Below are 15,445 nucleotides of genomic sequence, written 5' to 3' on the forward strand. Positions count from 1 at the left end.
AGAGATTTTTAAAGCAAACAGAATCCAAGGGACCGTCGAGGAAGAGATCCTTCAAGCAAGGGAAAATATCGAGGAATGAAGATAATTGAAGTATGCAGATTGAAGGGACTGAAGAATTCATCGATAGATGGAGAATTATTGATATCGAGAAGATCGACAGCCAGAGAGTCGACTGTTTAAGAAAAAAAAATGATGGCAATTTCTATCACATCAAACTACATATAATATTTCTTGAAAGGTTCGTATTGGCCTTGAATGATCAACTTTCTTTTTGGCTTCCCTCAGAACAGACGTAGCATTTTAGGGGGGAAGGGGTGTTGGAAGGTTTGGTACTATTCATTCAAATACAATGAATATTGTCACAGACTTTTTTTTTATATATTCTCAAAACAAATACCCTTTTCTTATAGACATGATAATAATAATGCAATAGAAGTTTTGTTATTTTTTATGATTCAAAAACATACCGTGCGATTTTCGTAGTACCCCGTATCAGTAGAACCCCGTTCACACTGATCATTTTATTCACATTGCTGGTTTGGGATTTGGCGAAAAGTATAATCAACAAAAACTTCAAAAAAAATTGTACAAGCCTTATGTATTTGTTCGATTTTTGCGTTCTTGAACAAAATTCTCAAAAACAATATCTAATCATGCGGTTGAATACAAAATGTTAATTGAACAGCAAAAAATCTAGTAATTGGGTCCTAAAATTAAGCTTAAATTTGTGATATTGTTCACAAGAAAAATAAGCTTTACTAAGTACAATGACCCTTTGAACGACCGCAAAGGATTTAAAATGGATTTTTAATTCAATTCCTAAAAATTCACTTCACGGCCCTTCTTGGCAGAAAAGCTCCTACTTGACAGCTCGATCCAGGGGGGGCATAGTTGATCCATCGAAAAAATGTTGTCTTGTCAATAACTTTTTTTTGCATAAAAAAAGTTATCAGAAATGGTTTTTAATCGTGTTTCTTACCGTTGTTCATAAAAATTGACAAAGGGCTTTTCTACCCAATTTACAACATTCAATCAACAGCATACCCGAAAAAGCTGTTTGTTCGGTAAAATTGAGGAAGAAAATAACTGTTAGTCATGGAAAAGGCTTTAGTGAAAATGATGATTAGGGGATATGCAAATTGGAGTAATTTTAAATTAAAATAAACGGCAATTGGCGTAAGTGTCACTTCGGGGAAATGGCATTCGGGGAAATGGCCGATTAGGGGAAATGGCATTCGGGGATATAGCCGATTAGGGGAAATGATATTCGGGGAAATGGCATTCGGGGATGTGGCTGATTAGGGGAAGTGGTATTCGGGGATGTGACCAATTAGGGGAAATGATTTTCGGGGAAATGGCATTCGGGGAAATGTCATTCGGGGAAATGAGCTAGACCCGCTGATCATATCCAAAAAATAGGACTCATTTCCCGTCGAATGCAACTGGATTGATCCAAATTGATCAATTTTTCGCAAAGATGCATGCCCTTTTTGTGAATATCTGCGTTGTAAGGTTAAGAAATGTAAAGCGGAATGCGGAATCCTTAAACAAAAGTTTATTATTATGGCAAATTTAACGTACTTTAAGAATAGGTCAATCCGTTGTGATGGCACGGCAGAATGTATCTCAACCTTTCGGAAGTCGCGTTTTTCGGCCTCTCTTACAAACGGTGCACAAAGTACACTAGCGCGACTGGAGTGAAGAGTTCGTAAATTGATCGAGAACCGATCGAAAAACTGCTTTTTTTACAAATATCGCTCAAGTCCTATTGCAAACCAACTCGAGAGATGGTGATTTGCGAAAAGTAGAGATTTTTTCTCTCACGAGAGAATTTGGAAACAACAAAATAGTACTATACAGAAATAATATTCAATTTTTCAGCTCCGGTACCAATCTACAGAATTTGAAGAAGTAATCGATGGTGTAATATCAAATAGTCATCATCACCTTCGCATTATCTTGCCGGAAAAATATAAGTATGCCAAGTATTACCGATACTTCATTAACATAGATATAAAATTCAAAAACTTTGTCCATAACAGCCACGAGAAGTTTAACTCCATAATGCACACACACACACAAAATATTTTTTAAAGGTTAACTTTATTTCTAGTAGACTTTGTCCAAACAAAGAAGTTCAATTTGAGATACATAGTATAGAGCCAATGGCATTTATAACATATGTGTTGGTAGCCAGAGGAGTCATCGTAGATTCGAAATTAGTGAAAACTTTTAATAGAAAAAAATTCACCCTTACATATCAATTGAATCCAATTTTGGCACCAAAGGCAGAAATCATCGTATTTAAAATCACGAAAGAATATATTATGTTCGACGCCGTGAAACTGAACTTTGAAAGTTTTGAAAATAATGTACGTTTTGCTACTATTTTGTAAACAGATAATCACAGAATTAATTTTTCAATCAGTTAAGTATTTTTTTGGACAAGGAATCGTATGCCCCAGGACAAAATTTGTATATTGAAGTTGAGGCCACTTCAGATTCATATGTGGCGTTGCAAGCAATTGACCAAAATGCCTTTCCTTTAAAAGACGGATGGAATGATTTGACTAAAGCAAATATCGTTAACGAAATTAAGGGCGAAAAATACGGATTCGACTATTTTCAGGTATGTAAAATATCGATTCTTGTGTGCTTTCTTGTGCTATACTTCACTAAATTATGTTCAAAAAGAACAAGAGTGCCAAGCTTCCCATGCGCCAGTGCCAACGCACACCGCGGGTTTGGTTTTCTAGCTTCGGTACGTGCCTGAACCCATTTGTGTATTGGTATCTTGGTACATCGTACCTGCGTACCACGACACTCTCGACTCTCCCCATCGGTTTTGTGTCTGGCACTCACCCGTGGTACGTGTCGTGGTATTGAACCCGTTTTGTACCGCCAGCGCGTACCACGGCACGTACCTCGGCTCGTAACGAGTGAAGCACCTTGGCTCATATACACAGCAAAAAAAATTGAATTTTGGAATGTTGAAAATTTGGTTGGTTGAATATTAATCATTTTTTGAGTAATATTACTCAAAAAATGTTTAAAAATGTGAACCTGATGAATATTCATCAGAAACTGATGAAAATTCATCATTTTCTAAGGTAAAATTTATCATTTTTATTGCCACAAAATCTGTCACCATTTCCTGATGAATATTACCATCATTTTTTTTTTCTGTGTACCGGGTTCATGCCATGGGTGAGTGCCAGACACAAAACCGACGCGGCGAACCGAGAGTGTCGTGGTGCGCTGGTACGATGTACCAAGATACCCTCGGTTCGTGTGAGTCGGGTACGGGTGTAAACCGAACAAAGCAGGCGCAAAGCAAACCCGAGGTGCGAGTGAACCGCGTGTACCGCACAGAAAAAAAAAGTTGAATTTTGGAATGTTGAAAATTTGGTAGGTTGAATATTACCTCTTTTTTTGAGTAATATTACATAAAAAATGTGTAAAAATGTGAACCTGATGAATATTCATCAAAAACTGATGAAAATTCATCATTTTTTAGGGTAAAATTCATCATTTTTTTAGCCACAAAATCTGTCACCATTTCCTGATGAATATTACCATCATTTTTTTTTCTGTGCGCACGGTGCAAGGAAGCTTGAAGAGTGCACACAAGCATAACTATGATTCCGGCTGTTACTTGTTTCCAATTTCAGGATTTAGGATTGTTTTTGCGATCAGCCTCACGTGTAGAGCTAGGCAAGTATATGATTTTTTTTGTTTAACCGAACTGCCCCTGATCGCATAAATGTCCCATATGCATTTTCATCGTTTTTGAGTTATTGATGCAGTTTGTTCCGAAATTGTATGATCTTTCAAAAGAGCCTACAAGATCCAGTACTTTGTTCTAGAAATCAAGCGAAAATTTTTTTTTTCGCGAAAACTTAACACGTAGCCTTATGTGTGGGACAAACTTTAAATGCGTTTTTCTCAGCTTGATATTTTTGCATATGGGACATTTATGCGAACATGGGCAGCAAAGTCGTGTACAAAGTATGTTGTGTACGGGGATGTTCCGGAGTGTGGAGCAATTTGGAATTGTGGTCCACTGGGCATGATGGGTATCAAACTTCATAGTTTTCAAAGATAAACAAGACTATTGACATTTTGAGGTCCATGGGTGTCCTGACCTAATTTATTTGAAGGGTTTTCTTTCAAAACCCGCTGTTTTAACAATATTCCGGACTTCAGCTATGCTCGTTTTTGATAGCATAACTTTTGAAGTACTTTACTAAACTCCATGATTATGAATAGAGATTTCTACTGCCCATAATTGAAAATTCGGCTATTATGCCAGATCAAGTATTCCGAGAAAAACGCGTTTTAGTGATTGTTAAAAAATCTCCCATAAGAGTGGCATCGGCAGTCAAATCTGAACACTATTTTAGTGAAATTCAAGTTTCAGAAGATGCGTTGGAACATCCTCTACCCACCCTTCGACAAAGTTGTGGGAGTTGAGTGTGTTAGGTTCAATGAGACAGTTGAATAACTCTGGCTGTAGAGGTCGGATCGATCTCATATTTTGGTCAATGTTAGAACAGTTTTATAGATAGAAAATGCAACAAAAAGTTCATTAGAAAATGACGATGAAAAAATTCAAATAAAAAACATTGAAAGTTGAAAACCAAAAGTGTCTCATTGATGACTGCGCTACCCTAATCGAGAAGTAAACAAAAAACTGACTTAATCCACCAATGTGGTTGGAGCCTTCCTCACTCATTCCCAAAATGGCTGTACACAAAATTTCATCTATTTTTTTGATCCGGAATAAAAAAGTACATAAATATCACTTAAGTGGCCTATCTCGAGACAGGGTTGCCAGATCATCAATGTTCTGGACTCGTTGTAAAGGTCTTTTGATAACCTAACCAACGATGGGTTGGATGGTGGACCCGGACTTAGTTTACATACATTTAAGTGAGATCCGGATATATGTGAAAACACATTTTTATACATAACTTTTGAACTACTTATCGAAACTTCAATCTGTATAAAACTCGATCTATGGGACCCTAAACCAAGTCGAATGCAACAGGTTCGGGTCAAATCGGTTCAGCCAGTGTCGAGAAACATGAGCTAGTTTGTTGGTCACATACATACATACACACACACATACACACAGACATTTGTTCAGTTTTCGATTCTGAGTCGATATGTATACATGAAGGTGGGTCTACGCCGTTTTTATACAAAGTTCATTTTTAGAGCAGGATTATACTGCCCCTGATCGCATAAATGTCCCATATGCATTTTCATCGATTTCGAGTTAATGATGCAGTTTGGTTCAAAATTGTGTGCTCTTTCGAAAGAGCATATAACATCCAGTACTTTGTTCTAGAAATCAGGAGGAAATCCAGTTTTTTCGCGAAAACTTAACACGTAGCCTTATGTATGGGACAAACTTCAAATGCGTTTTTCTCAGCTTGCTGTTTTTGCATATGGGACATTTATGCGAACATGGGCAGTATAGCCTTACTGCCCATGTTCGCATAAATGTCCCATATGCAAAAACAGCAAGCTGAGAAAAACGCATTTGAGCAATTCTCTACCAAAACCGGAAATGGATTTTATTTGTATTTTTTGATTTGGCTCAAACTTTGTGGGGGCCTTCCCTATGACAAAAGAAGCCATTTTGCATCATTAGTTTGTCCATATAAATTTCCATACAAATTTGGCAGCTGTTCATACAAAAATGGTACGTAAATATTCGAAAATCTGTAACTTTTGAAGGAATTTTTTGATCAATTTGGTGTCCTCGGCAAAGTTGTAGGTATTGTTAAGGACTATTTAGAAAAAAAATAGGTACACGGAAAAAAAAATTTCCCGATTTTTTTATTAACTTTTTTTTCACAAAAACTCAAATTCCCAAAATACGTATTTTTTGATTTTCGAGATTTTTTGATATGTTTTAGGGGACAAAAATCCGCAACTTTTGAGCTATAGAGAAACATGGTCAAAAAATCTGCCGCCGAGTTATGATTTTTTGAAAAACTGGTGATTTTTGGAAAAAATCGAAATTTCATACATAAAATTTTTTTGACCTCATTTTTTTATGCAAAATTGAATTTGCAATCGAAAATTACTTTACAGATTTTTTGATAAAGGGCTCCGTTTTCAAGATATAGCCACCGAAAGTTTGATTTCAGCGAAATATTTGCAGTTTTTCGATTTTTAAAAATAGTGACCATGAGTGACCATCTCTAAAAATATTTTTTTTAAAAGTTCAGAAAATTTGCTATAAAATTGTCTAAGGGACATCGATGATTGGACCTCTGGTTGTTGAGATACAGCGGCTTAAAGAAAAAGAAACACGAAAATTGAAGTTTTCTAAGTCTCACCCAAACAGCCCACGATTTTCTAATGACGATATCTCAGCAATTAATGGTTCAATTTTCAATGTTAATACATGAAACATTCGTAAAATTTTCCGATCTTTTCGAAAAAAATATTTTGAAAATTTTTAAATCAAGACTAACATTTCAAATGGGCATAATATTCAATGTTTGAACCATTAGTTGCTGAGATATCGTCATTAGAAAATCGTGGGCTGTTTGGGTGAGACTTAGAAAACTTCAATTTTCGTGTTTCTTTTTCTTTAAGCCACTGTATCTCAGCAACCAGAGGTCCAATCTTCAATGTCTCTTGGACAATTTTATAGCAAATTTTCTGAACTTTAAAAAAAAATATTTTTAGAGATGGTCACTCATGGTCACTATTTTTAAAAATCGAAAAACTGCAAATATTTCGCTGAAATCAAACTTTCGGTGGCTATATCTTGAAAACGGGGCCCTTTATCAAAAAATCTGTAAAGTAATTTTCGATTGCAAATTCAATTTTGCATAAAAAAAATGAGGTCAAAAAAATTTTATGTATGAAATTTCGATTTTTTCCAAAAATCACCAGTTTTTCAAAAAATCATAACTCGGCGGCAGATTTTTTGACCATGTTTCTCTATAGCTCAAAAGTTGCGGATTTTTGTCCCCTAAAACATATCAAAAAATCTCGAAAATCAAAAAATACGTATTTTGGGAATTTGAGTTTTTGTGAAAAAAAAGTTAATAAAAAAATCGGGAAATTTTTTTTTCCGTGTACCTATTTTTTTCTAAATAGTCCTTAACAATACCTACAACTTTGCCGAAGACACCAAATTGATCAAAAAATTCCTTCAAAAGTTACAGGTTTTCGAATATATACGTACCATTTTTGTATGAACAGCTGCCAAATTTGTATGGAAATTTATATGGACAAACTAATGATGCAAAATGGCTTCTTTGGTCATAGGGAAGGCCCCCACAAAGTTTGAGCCAAATCAAAAAATACAAAAAATAAAAATGGTCGCAATCGGCCGGTTTTGTAGAGAATTGCTCATTTGAAGTTTATCCCACACATAAGGCTACGTGTTAAGTTTTCACGAAAAAACTGGATTTCACCCTGATTTCCAGAACAAAGTACTGGATGTTATAGGCTCTTTTGAAAGAGCACACAATTTTGAACCAAACTGCATCATTAACTCAAAAACGTTGAAAATGCATATGGGACATTTATGTGATCAGGGGCAGCTTACCTCAGTGAGAAAGGCAAAAAGGGTTCTTTCAAAATTACGTTCATTAATGGGTTGAAATTTTTTGAGAGCTCATGTTAAAGGTAAAGAAGAAGTGCTTGACAGGGGGGGGGATCCGCAATAATAAACATATTTTTTTCAGAAACTGTCAGACTCGTAAGAAATGGACTTGGCTATCAAAGTTCCGAAGATATTGTATACCAGAGAACCTTCTTTCCGGAATCATGGTTGTGGCAAAACCTACATATGAATGGCGAAACGCGAGCAAAATTTTCGGTTCAGGTGCCAGATACAATAACTTCGTGGCGTATCATGGGATTTGCTCTCAGCCCTACGACTGGACTAGGCATCATCAATGAACACGTTACTTTTCATGTGGAGAAATCATTTTTTATTGTCGTGCATCTACCATTTTCTGTCAAGCGTGGTGAAGTCGCAATCATAAATGTGAAGGTATTCAATTTGCTCGGCGATACTGTGGTTACTGTATCACTGCATAATAAGGATGATGAAATTGAATTTGTGGAGCAACTGCAAGAAGAACGTTAGTTTATCATTGAATATGAAAGTAAGTTGAGTATTAATGTAGATATTTTTTCCATCTTTACAGAAACACATCTCTCCAAACAAGTTAGTGTTTCCGGAAATGGTAACGGTCTAGTATCATTCTTGATAAAAGCTAAAAAGATTGGAGAAATTGACCTGAAATTTGATGCCGTTAACAATTTTCAACAAGATTCGGTCGAGCACACATTACATGTTGATCCTGAGAGCCATTCATTTGCAGTTTATGAGGCATGTTTTATAGAACATGCAAGCTTTGAACAATCATACAACAGTTTATATTTATACATACCAAGAAAACACATCGACCGGTCTATAAACATAACATTTAATTTAACTCGTAAGTTTTTTTTTTTAAATATTGTTTCGTCAATGAGCAATTCTATAGCATTTTTGATAATTATGGTATTTGCTTTATTTTGAGGCCGTTATAAATATTTTTTTTAGTTTATGTCACCCCCTTTTCTTTAAATCTGCCCGAAAAATCAGGTGGCGAAAAAGACATGCTTTCAAAAAATTTCAACATTTTAATTAAAAAAAAAAATATTTTGATTCGCTGTGAAATTTCAATTTACGGCGAAATGTGTGTGACGAAAATGGGTGTATTATCTCTACTTAGATATTTAGATAACTTATGAAATATTGGCATTTTGTAACAACTCGATGCTTTTGCTTTTGTAATTCTATGTGGGTAATTCTCTACCAACTCACACGAAATCGAGAAAAGTTACCCCGACCCCTTTTCGATTTTCGTGAAACTTTGTCCGAAAGGGTAACTTTTGTCCCTGATCACGAATCCGAGGTCCGTTTTTTGATATCTCGTGACGGAGGGGCGGTACAGCCCCTTCCATTTTTGAACATGCGAAAAAAGAAGAGTTTTTCAATAATTTGCAGCCCGAAACGGTGATGAGATAGAAATTTGATGTTAAAGAGACTTTTATGTAAAATTAGACGGCCGATTTGATGGCGTACTCAGAATTCCGAAACGTATTTTTCATCGAAAAAAAATACTAAAAAAGTTTTAAAAATTCTCCCATTTTCCGTTACTTGACAATTCTGGTTCAATGTAAGCAAAGATATTCCCAATTTCCTAAAAAAAATAGTGCATTTCTCCAAAAATTCTGAATATAATTCCCTTTCACATGATTAACACTGCCGCATAAAACGTAAACAATCCCAATGTTGCTTTGGCGGTAAGGGGTTTATGTATTCTTTTTCTTCCAATTATTCTTTAAAAAGTTCACCTGAATTGGGTACTAAAGCCCTATGTCAATTTGTATGTACAACGGTAAAAAAACATGATTAAAAACCATTTCTGATCACTTTTTTCATTTTAATGCAAAAAAAATCTGACAAGACAACATTTTTTCGATGGATCAACTATGGTCCCCTTGGAACGAGCTGTCAAGTAGGAGCTTTTCTGTCAAGTAGGACCGCGAGGTTAATTTTTAAAAATAGATTTAAAAATCCATTTTAAACTCTTTGTGGTCGTACAAAGGGTCATTGTTCTCAGAAATATAAGCTTTATTGCTGTAAACAATAATATCAGCAATCTAAGCTTCATTTTAGGACTCAATTGTAATAGTTTGTTTTCATTAAACAAGGTTTATTTCCAGTTGCTTCAGACATTTTTATAACCAGAAATAAATCTTGATATGAAAATAAATATATGGGGAAAATCGCAAAAATGTATGCAGAAAAACATCGTTTCAATATTTTACTGTCAGGTTGCGCAGGTCTCGCCTAAAATTGTCCAAGTGTGAGATTCTTGTAGGAAATTTAATTTCCTACAACTTTGTCGCAGGGTGCAAAATGATCCGAGTTGATTATGATTTTTGGTGATTTTTCTTAGCAAAAACTTTTTTTTTCTTATATGCTTTTTATATACCGTTTATATACTTTCAAGTATATAAGCCGATTCATTTTTATCGCATTGCTAATAACTCTTCAGGATCAACTCGGATCTTCTTGCACCCTTCGACAAAGTTGTAGGAAATTAAATTTCCAACTTGGAATCTCACACCATGCAATTCTACACGGAAAGAAGGTTTATCGTGAATCTTACTAAATTTCGGTTAAAAATCCTAATAAAATTGGTTGTTTTTTCAACCACCAATTTTTTTAGCTGGAAATCCTAAAAATAAATCCTGGATTTGACAGCTGGATCCAGGTCCTAAAAATGATAAATCCAGCTAAATTTTTAGTAAATTTTACTAATTTGCAAGCTGGAAAAATGCTGTCAGTCTCAAAAGCTGTATGTTTTGAGAAGGTCTGTTAGCTATTTTAGCTAGATTTTATGGTATTCTAGGAAGTTTTATAGTTAGCCCAGCGTGTTTTTAGGCTGTTTCAACTAGTTTTTTTGGAATCATTCTCAAAATTGGCTGCGAAGCCAGGTATTTTCACACATCTTTTTAGCTAGTTTAGCTAACTTTGCCACTATTCTTGGTAGGTGTTTTGGTTGGAATAGCTAATTTTTCCACTATTTCTACAAGTTTTCTTTCAAAAGCCTCCGTTGCTGCCTGCAAAGCACGCATTATTCACCCAGCCTTTTGGCTGATTTAGCTCGTTTCTTTTTTGTTCTTGCTTCGTTTTTCGGTAAGTCCAGCTAATTTTTCGACTGTTTTAACTGGTAATTTCGAAATCATTTTAAAAATCCCTTGCTGCCTGTAAAGTTGTTTTTTAATTTTCAAAAACACTTTTTGCTGGTGTAGCATGATTTTCCGCTATTCTTGGTACGTTTTTTGGTAGAGTAAGTTCTTTGGATGTTTCAATAGTTTCCAGGCTTTTTAAACTACGTTATAGTTGATCATCCTAATAGTACGGCTTTGTTGCGATATTCTATTGACAAGTAAAAAAAATACAAAAATACAAAAATACAAAAATACAAAAATACAAAAATACAAAAATACAAAAATACAAAAATACAAAAATACAAAAATACAAAAATAAAAAAATACAAAAATACAAAAATACAAAAATACAAAAATACAAAAATACAAAAATACAAAAATACAAAAATACAAAAATACAAAAATACAAAAATACAAAAATACAAAAATACAAAAATACAAAAATACAAAAATACAAAAATACAAAAATACAAAAATACAAAAATACAAAAATACAAAAATACAAAAATACAAAAATACAAAAATACAAAAATACAAAAATACAAAAATACAAAAATACAAAAATACAAAAATACAAAAATACAAAAATACAAAAATACAAAAATACAAAAATACAAAAATACAAAAATACAAAAATACAAAAATACAAAAATACAAAAATACAAAAATACAAAAATACAAAAATACAAAAATACAAAAATACAAAAATACAAAAATACAAAAATACAAAAATACAAAAATACAAAAATACAAAAATACAAAAATACAAAATACAAAAATACAAAAATACAAAAATACAAAAATACAAAAATACAAAAATACAAAAATACAAAAATACAAAAATACAAAAATACAAAAATACAAAAATACAAAAATACAAAAATACAAAAATACAAAAATACAAAAATACAAAAATACAAAAATACAAAAATACAAAAATACAAAAAATACAAAAATACAAAAATACAAAAATACAAAAATACAAAAATACAAAAATACAAAAATACAAAAATACAAAAATACAAAAATACAAAAATACAAAAATACAAAAATACAAAAATACAAAAATACAAAAATACAAAAATACAAAAATACAAAAATACAAAAATACAAAAATACAAAAATACAAAAATACAAAAATACAAAAATACAAAAATACAAAAATACAAAAATACAAAAATACAAAAATACAAAAATACAAAAATACAAAAATACAAAAATACAAAAATACAAAATACAAAAATACAAAAATACAAAAATACAAAAATACAAAAATACAAAAATACAAAAATACAAAAATACAAAAATACAAAAATACAAAAATACAAAAATACAAAAATACAAAAATACAAAAATACAAAAATACAAAAATACAAAAATACAAAAATACAAAAATACAAAAATACAAAAATACAAAAATACAAAAATACAAAAATACAAAAATACAAAAATACAAAAATACAAAAATACAAAAATACAAAAATACAAAAATACAAAAATACAAAAATACAAAAATACAAAAATACAAAAATACAAAAATACAAAAATACAAAAATACAAAAATACAAAAATACAAAAATACAAAATACAAAAATACAAAAATACAAAAATACAAAAATACAAAAATACAAAAATACAAAAATACAAAAATACAAAAATACAAAAATACAAAAATACAAAAATACAAAAATACAAAAATACAAAAATACAAAAATACAAAAATACAAAAATACAAAAATACAAAAATACAAAAATACAAAAATACAAAAATACAAAAATACAAAAATACAAAAGTACAAAAATACAAAAATACAAAAATACAAAAATACAAAAATACAAAAATACAAAAATACAAAAATACAAAAATACAAAAATACAAAAATACAAAAATACAAAAATACAAAAATACAAAAATACAAAAATACAAAAATACAAAAATACAAAAATACAAAAATACAAAAATACAAAAATACAAAAATACAAAAATACAAAAATACAAAAATACAAAAATACAAAAATACAAAAATACAAAAATACAAAAATACAAAAATACAAAAATACAAAAATACAAAAATACAAAAATACAAAAATACAAAAATACAAAAATACAAAAATACAAAAATACAAAAATACAAAAATACATAAATACAAAAATACAAAAATACAAAAATACAAAAATACATAAATACAAAAATACAAAAATACAAAAAAAAAAAACAAAAATACAAATTAAAATTAAAATTAACATAATTTTACTTAATTCAACTTATTTCAACTTATTTCAACTTATTTCAACTTATTTCAACTTAATTCAACTTAATTCAACTTAATTCAACTTAATTCAACTTAATTCAACTTAATTCAACTTAATTTAACTTAATTTAACTTAATTTAACTTAATTTAACTTAATTTAACTTAATTTAACTTAATTTAACTTAATTTAACTTAATTTAACTTAATTTAACTTAATTTAACTTAATTTTACTTAATTTAACTTAATTTAACTTAATTTAACTTAATTTTACTTAATTTAACTTAATTTAACTTAATTTAACTTAATTTAACTTAATTTAACTTAATTTAACTTAATTTAACTTAATTTAACTTAATTTAACTTAATTTAACTTAATTTAACTTAATTTAACATAATTTTGTTCAATTTAACTTAATTGAACTTAATTTAACTTATTTTAACCTAATTTAACTTAATTTAACTTAATTGACTTTAATTTAACTTAATTTAACATAATTTAACTTAATTTAACTTAATTTAACTTAATTTAACTTAATTTAACTTAATTTAACTTAATTTAACTTAATTTAACTTAATTTAACTTAATTTAACTTAATTTAACTTAATTTAACTTAATTTAACTTAATTTAACTTAATTTAACTTAATTTAACTTAATTTAACTTAATGTAACTTAATTTAACTCAATTTAGCTTAATTTTACTTAATTTAACTTAATTTTACCAAACAACTTTTAACAACAATTGAACTAAATTCTACCAAATGTATCGAAATTTAAAAAAATGTATCTTAGTTTAGTTAAATTTAACAAAAATTTCCAGATATGACTGAATTTATTTCTTTTTTACTATGTTCAGTTTAATTATACTAAACTTAACTTTATTTAATTAAACTTGATTTTTAATTACACATAATTTTACTAAATTTTATTAAATTTATCTAAATTTTACTGATTTTAACAAAATTTAATCAATTTAACTTAATTTAACTGAATTCTACTTTTTTCTAAATTCAACCAAATGTAATTCAAATTAACTTTCACTTAATTTAAAGTAATTTAACATTATTTAACTCTATTTTTATGTGCTTCAAAGGCATAAAGTGCCCTGCTCGTTCGGATCTGTCAAACATTGGCCAGTCTATATCTAGACACTCTGTACCCGCAGCCTCCCCCGCCCCCACGTAGACAGATGTCCATACAAAAAAAAAGTGGATTGTGGACAAACGCCAGCCTCCACCTCCCCCGCCAAAGTGTTCACGACAAAGGGATGCCACCAATCGTCCAAACAAAAATTAGAGGCTCAACTTCTAACCTCTTTCCCTCAACACAAAAAAAAACTTCTCACCTAATCAACTGAAGATCTCAGCCCGCAGAAAGTCTTCCAAACGCAGAATCGTCACAAAACTCCGCGAACTGAGCGGCTAAAACAGGATCAAACACGATACGAGACGTTCTCTTGCTTTGTGTTGGTCTCGAATTGATGATCTGTCAAAAAAATCATGCTGCCGGTTCCACATAGTTTTTCGGTAAAAAGTAGGCCAAATTGTGCTGGAACACCATTATTTTTGGTAAAATCTCTCCTGTCATTTTGATTTGGGCTGTCAGTTTTGGATAGCAAATCAGCAATCAGGGTTAGCTGTTTCACCAATCCCAAGTTGGTAAATTTACCTGTAATTTTAGCTAATTTAACCAAAAAAATCACTGTTCCACCAATTTGAAGCCAGCTAATTTGAATTGTTAAATTTAAGATGGAACTCCTTTCCGTGTAGGCATGACCCGCGCCACATGGCAGAAAAATACTGAAGCGATGTTTTTTCCCATCCAAATGTGTAAAAGCAAATTGGAAAATGTGTAATGCCGATTCTGAGTGTACGGGCGCACTGCTTTGTCGACCAAATGAAAAAAAAAGCAAACAAAGGTAAACAGTAAAATCACTTTTTTCGATATGAATTTTCAGCCAATTTTGGGATGGAATCTACAAGAATATGATAGAATTAGCCATTTTTTTTTTTTTTTTAAACAAAGACAATTTTAATTTACTGCTAATAGCGTTTAGGTTAACGGTTGCAAATTTTCGAATAAAAGGCATTAGAAGGATGGATTAATCTTAGTAGAGTGCATGAATATCAAGACTATCATGTCAAACGTAATCAAACGCAAAGAACACTTCTTGAACGTATTCATGGCTAGACTCATAGATGTCCATCAAAGGAAGAAATAAGTCGAGTGTGAAAAGATATTCAACATTTAGCCCTCCTCACTATAGCAACACAATTCACGTGTTTTTTCAGGAATTTATCGTTTAAATTTCGGAAAATTTCAAAATCAAAAAACCAAACAATGATTTGTTATGAGCTACCATTTGACAGCTAGTGCTTTTGTTGTGGGTTCTCATTTGACAACCGTGCTAATGTCGACTGT

At 31.0% G+C, this 15,445-nt stretch overlaps 1 protein-coding gene across 3 annotated transcripts in view; it reads left to right on the forward strand.

Annotated features, from left to right (window-relative positions):
* Positions 1-15,445, forward strand: part of LOC128093260 (thioester-containing protein 1 allele S3-like) — a 48,317-nt gene that overhangs the window by 6,183 nt on the left and 26,689 nt on the right. For 2 of the 3 annotated variants that reach the window (XM_052709381.1, XM_052709385.1), the window contains 6 exons: positions 1,882-1,976; positions 2,114-2,372; positions 2,429-2,629; positions 3,672-3,714; positions 7,719-8,120; positions 8,187-8,480. In XM_052709381.1, the coding sequence (XP_052565341.1) occupies positions 1,882-1,976; positions 2,114-2,372; positions 2,429-2,629; positions 3,672-3,714; positions 7,719-8,120; positions 8,187-8,480 (1,294 nt within the window). The remainder of the gene's footprint in view (positions 1-1,881; positions 1,977-2,113; positions 2,373-2,428; positions 2,630-3,671; positions 3,715-7,718; positions 8,121-8,186; positions 8,481-15,445) is intronic. The other variant, XM_052709384.1, reaches the window with a different exon arrangement.

The sequence above is a fragment of the Culex pipiens genome, chromosome 1 (genome assembly GCF_016801865.2).
Source record: "Culex pipiens pallens isolate TS chromosome 1, TS_CPP_V2, whole genome shotgun sequence".
NCBI classification, from domain to species: domain Eukaryota; kingdom Metazoa; phylum Arthropoda; class Insecta; order Diptera; family Culicidae; genus Culex; species Culex pipiens.